Below are 11,326 nucleotides of genomic sequence, written 5' to 3'. Positions count from 1 at the left end.
TTATTGGGTCACGATGTGTAGACTCTATACTACTTGACCAGCTACAGACAAACTGAACAGCTCAGTGTTCCCAAATACATACGAGACATTAACATAAAACTCTGACGCTTACCAAGAGTTGGGGTGGGAGGGAGAGGAAAATGGAAATGGTAAATATTCCTAAATTTAATAATTGTTTCCTCTCAAAGAGTCAGTTGACCGATTTAAAGAGTGTGCTTTCTGGATAATGATGCAACACATGGAAGATAGTTTTTGCTGCTTTAGGTCAGAATTTATATCGTCTTACTCAGAAAATTCTCACTGACAAGAATGAGAATTTCTTTTTTTAAGCAAGTGTAGAACGTGCCTTGATGTTTTAAATAATTAAAGTCAGATTCCACTGAACGTAAATTTAGTGGAGACAATAAAATCTCTGAAAATGAGGCGATTACTGCACTCCGGTACTAAGAGTGACCGGGAGGAACTTTCCCAAAAAGTCCCACCTCCCCTTCCATCCTCAAACCTACAAAAACCCACGTGTAGGAGAACAACGTGTTAGTTAGCAGTAAAGGCTGCAGTCAGTGTTAGCTGAAAGTCTTTCAAAAACAAGAATACAACAGGAGAATTTGTAGGAAAACAAAACATGGTCATTGGTGTCATCTTTTAGGAATACATGGCATAATAATAAACCAACTTTCTAAATCATTCGAGTTCAGAATGTATTGGTAAGAAAAGCCAACATAGTCAATGTTCGCCATAAAATTATTCACTATTTTTTATGCGTTCAATTACATTTTAGAGGTTAAAAAGTTTTAAAACTCTTTAGGAATTTAAATGTCATTCCTGATAGGAAATGAGTTGGCTTCTTTCACCAAGAGCCGTGTGTAACCCAGAAGACAACCTGGAATTTGTGGCAATATATTTTCTTAATTTCATGACCAATCCAGTATTTAAGGAATCAAGTCAAGTTCTTGTGAAATAGAACACTATGCTTGCACGTGCGTGTGAAGTGTACAGTACACGTTATTAAATTCTGATCTCATTTATGAGATGGCTTCTCTTTTTTCCTGTTACTGAATTAAATGCTTTATCACCAAGACTGTCTGCATCAAAATCCACAAAGGTAATTTGTTTTGTGCCCCAAGTTTCACCAACAGAAAGAATTGGAGTTTGTAATGATGCCAAAAAACAGACTTTCAACAAAATATCATATGTGAGAGAGCATGGTACAAATAGGAGATATATAATTTCTCCTCATGAAGAGACGGGAAGACGTAAGTGCAGGCATTGACCTTGGGCTGTGACCTTGCTCCTCTCTAACCAGCCACGTCGTCGTTCCTGAGTTCAGCACGATTAGCAGAAATCTCACAGACCTGGAGGGAAACAGAGCATCACGACTGCATTTAAAACTAGCCCATGAGTCCCTGACATTCTGCAAAAAAATACATTCACGTAGAAGTACATTTGAAAAAATTTTTTTTTATTGTGGAAAAATTAAAATATATGCAAAAGTAAAATGAGGGGTATAATCCACTCCCCAACACCCCAAACCTGGCTTCAACACTGGCCAAGGCTCTGTTACTCTTGTCCCATCTGCTAGTATTTTAAAACAAGCCCATGGCCACTTGTTTTAAAGTGTTTGAAGGAACACTTTATGCAGGGGCACTGTGAACTTGGCATTTAATTCAAGGAGCAGAGCTGCTCAGATGCACGCCACTCTTCCAACTATTAGCGATGGATGCCAACTCCCTTTAGAAAGGCTACGGATTGTTTTAGCTACATAATTTATTTAAAATAGGAAATACAGCGGCCTTAGAAAGCGATTATTTTGCATATTAGACTCTAACACCCCCATCGGCATGTTGAGAAGTCTATATAAAAAGGTAAAAATGCTTTTACTTAAGTGTGAGCTAAACATTTCCAGATACTTGATATCTTTGTCTATATGTTGCATTTAACATTATGATATGACACACTCATCAGGCTGATATTTTAAAACGTTGAGATCTGATACCAAAGGCAGAGTGATATGTGTACACCTTCACACGCTCTGTCTGACAGCTTCCCCCACAAACCTGAGAGTCTCCGTCCACTCATAATCAGGACCGACATGTTCTCTGCATTGAGTAGAATATAGCTATACCTATCATCACGACCTTATATGTTATTAGGATTTTAAAACATCGTTCTGACTTCAACCCATTAAGATGACAACCCAGAGAAGGCTGGGTTATGCGCCACGAAGTATTCTACGAGGAAAATCCATTGAACTCACTTTTATTTTTTGCCCAGGAAAAAAAAGGAGATCATGCAAGAGATAGCGCCCTCCTCCCAGTACTCAGTCCCCCTCAAGGATAGACTCGAAAACTTCTATTCCACCCGGTGACTGAAACGAGTGACTCTCACAGAGCCAGCCGCAATCCTCTAGCCTTCCACTGACATTTTTTTCTCTCATCGAAAAGATGACACATAATGTTTATGAAAATCTCACTGATGCATTATTTTTAGATCCAAACACAGTCATCTTAAATTTGACATAAGGGATGTTTTCTCTATTACTTCCCACTTGTTCATTTGTGTGTAAGGGGTGAATCTTGGAATCTCAATGTTTTAAAGAGTCATGTGTGTATTAATTAGCTAGATGAAGGGAAATCCCTTTACAGTATATATATATATCAAATCACCACGGTGTACACTTTAAATAGCTTATAACTTTCTGTCAATTATACTTCAATAGGGCTGAAATTCTTTCAAGTCTGTGAATATGCCCTCATCTGCTCCCATGTAATTATTTAAAATAAAATGAAATGATCTCCATTAAATATAAAAAAGCAAAAATGTATATGAACATTCATATAGGCATACATAAAGTATATATAAAATATAGAAAAAGACTAACCTTTTGACCAAACCTCTAGTTCTAGAAATATCTAGTTTTTAAAAAAATTGTCTATCTCCTTCAAAGCAACATGTGGACATTTTAACAGCTCTCACAATAGTATCTCGCACATGGTGTTTGTGGAGTACAGTTCATGGTGACCCCAACACACACACACACACACGCGTGCGCACACGGTCAGACCTTTAAAACAGCGTTTAAATCGTGGAGACTCGATCACAGTGAAGTTGTTGAACAACAGAACAAGTTAAATGTCGCCTTTACGAGACCGAGCACAGATGCCCGCTGCCACGGGCACCCCCCGCACTCGTGTGTCAGATTATGTCTGAAAGCACAGGACTGTCCTGCCCCACGAGAGTCTCGCCTCTCACACCGTCACCTGAAACCATCCCAAGACGCTAAAACACCAGACTTTCATGTTGCTGCACTCAGTAGTTGGAATTTTTCTCACCGTCATGTTGCCATAGCTTTCTCTGCGAATCGTTTGTAAGTTTGCAGACACTCGAACTTGTTATGTGATGTCAACTCGCTTCAGTAAGAGAGCGATTGGGGGTGGGGAGTCTAGTCTGTTCTTAGAATTAATATAGAGTCTCAGTTCTAAATTGAGGAATGGTTCGGAGCAGCCACAAATACGCTTCATGGAGAAACGCAGGGCGACGAGACCCAGTCCGCTTCAGCGGGCGGCAGCCCCAGGACTGCTCCCGCCTTGGGCGGGCCCCTTGCATCGCCAGTAGTTTATAGTGCAAACGCTTAACTGGTTTTTTACAACTCAAACGCCATTAAGAACTAATTATCTAATCGTGTTTGATTTCTACTGGTGTTACTGCATGTCTCCTAGGTTTACGCTTCACACTTGCATTTTCTTGAGGTTGATGTACGTTTTTATGTCCGATTATACGTATGCAGGAGGACTGAAAAGAGATCGTTAAAATCACTGAGATTTAGTCAAAGGGGTGCGCTTGGGAACAAAGTTCTTCCCAGAATCTTGTTATTTGGGGGCTTTATAGAGTTGCTGAAACTTTCTTATGTCCTTCTGTAATGTAATATCTGCGTTCGTCTTAGATGACTATGACACGTCCAAACGCTTTATGAGAAAAAAAAAACAGGAAAAAGAATATTTCCAATATCATTCACCATTATTTTTGCTTATATCTTAATGCATACACACATCTCCAAGGCATTGCCGAAACCTCAAAAGTATTTTCTTTGGGAAATCGCGGTTATGCACTTAGTCATGTGAGTTCCACGAAATACAATGTTACATATCCACAATCAACAGAAAAAGCTCTCAAACTCCTGGGCGATCCTGACGGTATCACTGACTGCACTGTTCTCTCCAGCTCCCAAGCAAACTGATTTTAAGCAGAAAACAACCCCATTATCTACTCAGAATAAGAAAACTTTCTACAAACAGGGATTTACAACTTTTTTTGTTTAATAATTTTCAAGGACATAAATACTTATCTATAAATGTGCAGTAATTACTATTTTAAGAACTTTGGCAATACATTTGATACTGTGGGCGGAGGTGTATTATCCTTTATTACAAGCAATTGCATAAAAGTACCGTCCTGGCTTTAAATCATCGCCTTCATATAAATCATTCTGTTTTCTCAAAGATATCTGAAAAAAATGCACAACTTATTCTTATAAATGGATTGAACAAATGTCAAAATGATAGATGTATGTTGAACCCAACAGATGGGAAGGCCAATGCTGGCAAGGTGTTTCGACTTTGTATATAGTAAGTAAAGCTCTGGTGATTTTTTTAGCTTTGGAGTGTGTGTGTGTGTGTGTGTGTGTGTGTGTGTGTGTGTTTAAGACTATGAGCCAAGTATTATTTTCCACCTCTGCAAGAAAAAAACAACTTTAAGAAGTAGCTAGCTATTCAGGGAAGGGAACTTGAAAAATATATATATATATATCCAGCATCTTTCCCACATAAACAAACAAAAACATTTAAAATGTCTTACTGAGTAAAGACCCCACCTTCTTCTGGTGAAGGTACTAGGCAAGTCACAGAGATTCTTTCTGCTCCAGGATGAAGATTTTAAACCTCTAAAAGTCTACAATGGAAAAGAGCTCTGGGTCCATCCCATTCTGACTGAGCATGTGCTTCCAAACAATTGACACAACCGGAAATCTAGTGCTTTCGAATTCACTCAGAATGCGGAGGAGAGGAAGGGCGGTTGTGTTCATTTGTGTTCTCTTACAGGATGTCGGTTTTCTGATTCAGTGGAGAACCGTTGGTGGCAGGGAGACAGACAGGCTCCGTTTGGAAAAAAGATGCTGAGCCGCTGAGCGGGAGGGGGCGGGCGAGGGAGCGGGCACATGTTACATCAGACACAGTACCTGAGTTCTCATTGCACAGCTTGTCAGCAAGGTAGAGTGTCTCCTGGGCGATGAGTGGGAGTGTTTCACCTCTGTGCTCTTCTATTACGGTTTCACGCTGCAGAGAGATAACAACATCTGTGGACGGATACGCACTCGCAGGCCATCTCACCAAAATTTCACTAGCTAAAGATATAAAACCATGTTAGCAAGGTGGTCCGTTTTTATTAGCCCTTTTGGTTCAAGACCTCAGCGCGTGGGATTAACCCTCTGCCTCGCATGCTAATTGCATCATCTCCCCCGGAGTGAATGCACTGATTCGTGGTCGGGTTGGAAGCTCAGAGTGAGGAGGAAGTAAACGGGGTCTTTATATCTGTTTCTCTTCCTTAAATTGGAATGCAAAGAATGGGAAGAAATGGGTTTCCTATTTATGAAGCTGAAAAGTCTTAGTTTTCTGTTTTCGCTTGTTTGTGTGTTTTTAGAACACTTCTTAAAGAACTGAGCTCTTTAAAACGGTTAAACCGTCCCCCTTCATATTAACATAATAATCCATTTTGTGGTTTTAAACCGGGTCCGAAGTGTGGAAACAATCAAGCTTCCTCAGCAATCGAAACGCAGGCATCCTTAATTTCACTGTGGATAACATGCCTGGAAGCCACCTAGGGAACTTTCTTTTCATATCATTTAGAGATCCAGCCATAAAGTCACTTTTCCTCCCCGCCCCCCACACCCAAACCTGACTTTCCAGAGAAAAGGGAGCTCAAATTTGCTCGTGCGCTTGGAAATCTTAAAATCTAGCTGGAGTCGGTGTCTGCCTCAGAGAAGCACAAGGTGACAGTTTGGGGAATTGCGGCGCTGCCTTGGGTCACTCAGCAGAGGCTTGTAAATCACCTTCGAGTTCATTCAGCAGGACTCTGAAATTTTTTTAAATAGCATTTTTAAATTTTTAAATTCCACTCCAGGATTTTTACTTGAAACCTGTGAGATACAAGCACACTTAACTCATCGCAATTTTTATTCCACAGTCCTCTTAACTCTGAACTATTGCCTTTACTTTCTAATTAAAATGAAAGTCTTTGGAAGTCAGCTTAAGCTCTCATTTCAGGATGTCAAATGCCTGAAATTTGGGCCAATGTGTGAACTTAATACATTTTTTAAAGCAAACTTTCCCATCACTTTGACTCAACAGCGTTGAGTAAAGTGAAATATATTGCACTATATTTTGCCAGGCACATTCTAGCGAGCCAGAGGCCAGCATTCATGTAAAATACTACACTGCAGGGAATTTGTCCTTAAGCCAGCCGCCATCCCTAAGCCTTTGTTTAACTTAGTTTGTGCTAAAATACTTGAATTAACTCGGAGGGGAAAAAAAATTCTCTCTTTGCGAAACCTTGGGGCGGGGAGGGGCCCAATGTGGGTCGCTCTCTCGCCACTGTTCGGCCGTAAATATTTGAGAGCGACATTCATTTGGATTTAGATTTTAACCCAGGGACCACAGCCCTTGACTCCCTACGAGGGAGGGAACCTCTGAGAGACCTGCCGGCACTGGGACCCCTCCCAAGTCCCCACAGGAGCGAAGCAACGTGCAAACGCTGTCCTACAGTCAACGGCACTTTCTGGAAAATCTCTCTTAACTCTCTCCACCGAGACAAAATCTCACGGCCCCAAAAAAGGCAAAATGCACGGTCGCCATTGGGAAAGAGGCAGGACAAAGCAAATAGACGACATTTTAAGGTCCAACGTCCTGACCCTAGACCACAACCCACACAGATGGCAAAAAGGAAAAAAAAGGGGGGGCGGGGGCGCCGGAAGCGAACCCCCCGGCGCAGCGCGCGGCCGCGGAGGGGGCTTACCGCGAATTTCAAGGGTCTGGACGCGTCAGAACAAAAAAGAAAGAAAAAAGAAAATAATTTTTTAAATTCTCCGTACGCGGCGTCCCCGTTCCTCGGCGCGAGTCCCCGGGGCGATCCCGCTGGGCGGCAGGGTCCTCGCCGGGCCTGCGGTCACTCGTCCGCCCACACGCTTCGTCCAGCAGGTCGCTTAGGGAAGCCTCGGGCTGGGCTAAGGGGATCTGTCGAGAAAAACCCGGCGGGAACGCGTCTTAACGTTAATATCCCTTAAAAGACGCGCCGGCGGAGGCGTGGGGACCCCCTTTCCCCGTGCCGCGTGGGCCGGTCACTGCCCGCCGCAGCCCAGACGGCGGCCTAAACTCCGGCTTTCCAACAGCGCGTGTCGCGAAGTGGACGGAGAAGGACAGATCCGGACTGGAAACCGCGCTGACACGGAGCGCGTAGAAGGCAGAACCGGCGCGAAGCACGGAAAATGGCTGTGAGCGCCGGAGACGGAGGTGGCGGCGGGGACGGGGACCGGGGCGCAGGGGACGGGGGCGCAGCGGGCGGGGGCGCAGGGGACGGGGGCGCAGGGGACGGGGGCGCAGGGGACGGGGGCGCAGCGGGCGGGGGCGCAGCGGGCGGGGGCGCAGCGGAAGGCGAGCGGAGCCGGGACGCGGGGAGGACGCGGGGACGCGGGCGAGCGGGAGGGGGACGGCCCGCTCTCGTCGCTTCCAGAACTCTCCTCGGCCCAGGACGGCTCGGGCAGAGCCACAAGTGTGCCCCGCCGCGCCGCCGCGCCCCGCCGGACGCCCCTGGGTGGCGAGGGAGCGCGGCAGGGGCGCAGCTCGCCGGTCGCCCTGTCGCCGCGCGGCCGCTGCGGAATCCGGCGAGGGGTCCGAGGTGCCCTCGGCCGCCCCCTCCGCCCCGCGCGGGGGTCAAAGAGCACCCCTCGCCCTTGGTAACGGAGACAAAAACTCGGGGGCCGTCTAGACAGGTCAAGGTGCCGGGGGCTGCGCCCCCGCGGCTCCTTCCGGAAGGGGGCGGGGACCCGCCAAGGGCGCCCGGACGCGCCGCGGGGCCGGCCCCCCGCGCGGGCGCCCCCGCGCTCCACCCTCCGCTGATCAAAGTAGGAAGTTCGCATGACAACCATGGTGAAAGCGGCTGAATCGCGAATGATCTCGATTTCTGCGACGTCGCTCCGTCCGGCCTCCATTGTCCCCTTTCGGACGCAGTGTGAACCCTTCCGGTGCCGGCGACCGCGCGCCAGTCCCTCGCGCGCTCCGGGCGCACAAAGGGCTCCGCGCCTCCCCGCCATCTGGCCGCGCGGCGCGGTCCTTCCAGCTGCCGTGCGCGCCGCGCCAGCGTCACCGCCGCCGGCCCCCGGCTCGGTGAGGACCCAACTTTGTAAAAAAAAAAAAAAAAAAAAAAAAAAAATGTTTAAAGAAACACGCGGCGAGGAGAGAGCAGACACAAACCAGCGCTAATTAACTTTCGCCGCCCCGGCGTGCGCGCGGCACGGTCCCCCTCCCCGGCCCCCGACCCCGCGCGAGGTGGGGTTTCCAGCCGCCTTCGAGGCCCCCGCGCTCTGCAGTTAGACTGCCATAGGACGCCACACTCATGTATTCACTAAAACGTCAAGTTTTTTAAAAACTCGTGAGTGTTTTAATATTTTAAATGTCTTAAGTCAAAAGGCCCGGGTGTGAGCGGTTTACAGCGCACCTTGCGAGCGCACGTTGCGTTTTATTTACACTTTAATGATGCCACTCGGGCGCTGCAAGCTGTTAAAAAAAGGATACGTATATCGGTTAGCAAGCGAACTGAACATCTGTTTTATTAACTTGCAGAAACCAGGAATTAAATAGCGGACCTGGAAAGTTGCAAAGCACAGAGGTAAATTCGCAAATTACAGTGAATCGAGCAGGTCGTTGGCAGAATGGTTGCTTTTTTCCTGCTGTGCATGTGCTTTAAGCCGATTTCCTTATGTGATACATATGAAATCTATTCATAGTACTTTCTGGGTGTCAACAAAGCAGCATTCTACTTCAAAGTGAAGAGAAGACTCTTTCAATTAAAAAAAAAAAATCTAACAGTAATCAAGACTCCATTCTCTCTCCCCTCCGTCCCCCACAGGAAAGTAAATACTTGGGGGGGGGGTGGCAATGATGTCAGGGGAGGGCAGGGCAGGGCAGGGCCTGCCGTGGGAAGCCGCCTCTGGAACACTGCGGCGCGTCCTAACATCACAGGATTTCTCTGGAGCTGATGCCACTGTCGGAACTGTGTAAAAACTGACCGAGTGTTCTGAGCTCTGTGCGAAAATTGTCGAGCACATCGGGGTGTTTACGTGTGAAAGGCCTTGCGCGCTCACTTTGGAGAGATGCTTTGTTTATCTCCTGGGTTGGCCGGCACTTCTTAAAAACAGACCTCGCATGAAAACTTTCCCCCAAACGGATGTTTTTTCTTTTTCTGAAGGTATAATTTTTACATGCTCGCGTGCAGTAGGATTGTGCCCGTTTTAACACAAATCTGTTATATCAAAGGATCAGTGTGAGTTTTATGTCTTTGAGGGCTAACTGGCTTTTTGATGTAATTAGCTGTCTCTTTTGAGTAAACCTTTAATAGCAGAAAACAGACAGCTCAGAAAAATGCTGAATTCCAATCTTCACTAAAAACAAGAAGAAGAAGAAGAAGAAGAAAAGAAAACTCCCAGCAAGAGACTAGTACAGTTCGTTTTATAGAAGTTCAAAAAAAAAAAAAATTGATCTTAAAATCCCCAAGCAGCCAATTCTGTGAGAGGATGTTAAAGGAAAAGATGCCCGTGTATTGCCGCTCTCCGGATATTATTAAAACGTATATGATGGGAGTCTAAGTGATGCCACTTAGCCGAGCCACCTTCAGTAAATTTAAAGACTGTTCATAGAATAATTGAGCCTCTTCCTCCCCGCAAAGTGGTTTCTCTGTGAGCGCAATAACTATTGGGACAAGTGGAATAAAACTAATTCTTTCTTTCTGTTCTATGAAGATTTTGAATAGTACTTGTCAGCAAAGCGACTCCCATTGTAATCTTAGAGGAGATTTGCCTCCACCCCGGATGGACTGTCTCAGAGATACTAACCTCATTAAAATATGAATGGAAAGGCCGCCATCATTGTGTCAGGAGAAAGCAGTCACTGGCACGATTTTCTTATCAGCCGTTACTTTTACACACGGACGCGTTTGGTGTGAGGTATAAATACGGCAATGATCCAATATGATTTCGCCGCTGTCTTGGAGGCCCCTGACCCAAGAAAGCCCTACCGTTTCCCATTGTGAAACCTAGCGAGGGCTCTAGATCATCCTCAGTATCCACAATGTCTTTTTTTTCCCCCTTTAGGCTTCTTCTGACCATGTGCTTGTTGTGTGCAATGAAATGGGGGTGGGGGTCCCCAAACCCCACCCAGAAAACGGAAACGAGCAGTTGAAAGTTTCGGCTTCGTTTTCTCTCAAAAAATGGAGTTGGGGATTTATCGCAGACCTCTACGACAAACTTTAATAACAGTTAATTACATTACTGTGTTTCTGTTCATCTTGTAGCAAATTTCTTGCTTGCTAGCTGTCACAGTCAGGCAGGACACAATTGTGTTACTATACAGTGGGATGTGGAAGCCGCCATCGTGGCGTGGCTGTCTTTTTCATAACAATCTGGCAATCTCAAATAAGTCTCACTTAGCGTGATTGTTGCTTTGGAGTGTCCTTCAGATATGAAACTGATACTTAAGCTACTTAGGGGCCAGTAATTAATTTCACATTGTTACGAAGATGCTCTTTCTACAGGCTTGGTTAATGTAGAAAATGTAATTGCACAATAGCGAGTATTGCATCGAGTTTAATCACTAACTTTTCATCCATAAAAATATTGAAATCATTTCCGATATTAGTTACAAGTCAATATTTAGAAGTGAAAATTCAAAGCCCCTTTGCTCTAGGCTACAACTGGGGAAGCCTGCATTCAGAAAGTCTTGTAAGTTGATGAGATATATAATTAGCTTTTATGTTAATTGGCTGCCATGAGTTTGTTGTAGGACACTTCTTCATATAATATGCAAATAGCACTGGCTGTTTAGTTTTATTAGTCAGTGTAATTAGAAATCTAAAGGAGTTTACTTCAGTGATGAATAATAAAAGTTGATACATTTCTTGTGTTCTGTATATCAGAAAAAAATGAATTGCTTCTGGACCCAACCAGAAAGAGAGATTTTAAATAGCCTCTGTTTACAGAGCCAAAACGAGGCAACATAAAACAGGATTA

The 11,326-nt window shown here is 45.1% G+C and overlaps 1 protein-coding gene across 1 annotated transcript; it reads right to left on the bottom strand.

Annotated features, from left to right (window-relative positions):
• Positions 1-449: 449 nt before the first annotated feature.
• On the bottom strand, positions 450-8,332 carry CNPY1 (canopy FGF signaling regulator 1). Its single transcript, XM_036230614.1, is given in 5 exon segments — positions 450-1,352; positions 5,231-5,327; positions 7,063-7,178; positions 7,181-7,280; positions 8,189-8,332. Coding segments are annotated over 5 exon segments (387 nt in total). The 5' UTR covers positions 8,255-8,332; the 3' UTR covers positions 450-1,344.
• Positions 8,333-11,326: the final 2,994 nt, after the last annotated feature.

The sequence above is a fragment of the Rousettus aegyptiacus genome, unplaced genomic scaffold (assembly GCF_014176215.1).
Source record: "Rousettus aegyptiacus isolate mRouAeg1 unplaced genomic scaffold, mRouAeg1.p scaffold_m13_p_13, whole genome shotgun sequence".
NCBI lineage: Eukaryota > Metazoa > Chordata > Mammalia > Chiroptera > Pteropodidae > Rousettus > Rousettus aegyptiacus.
Note: the sequence above shows the minus strand (reverse complement) of the source record. Positions and strands in the feature narration are given on the sequence as shown.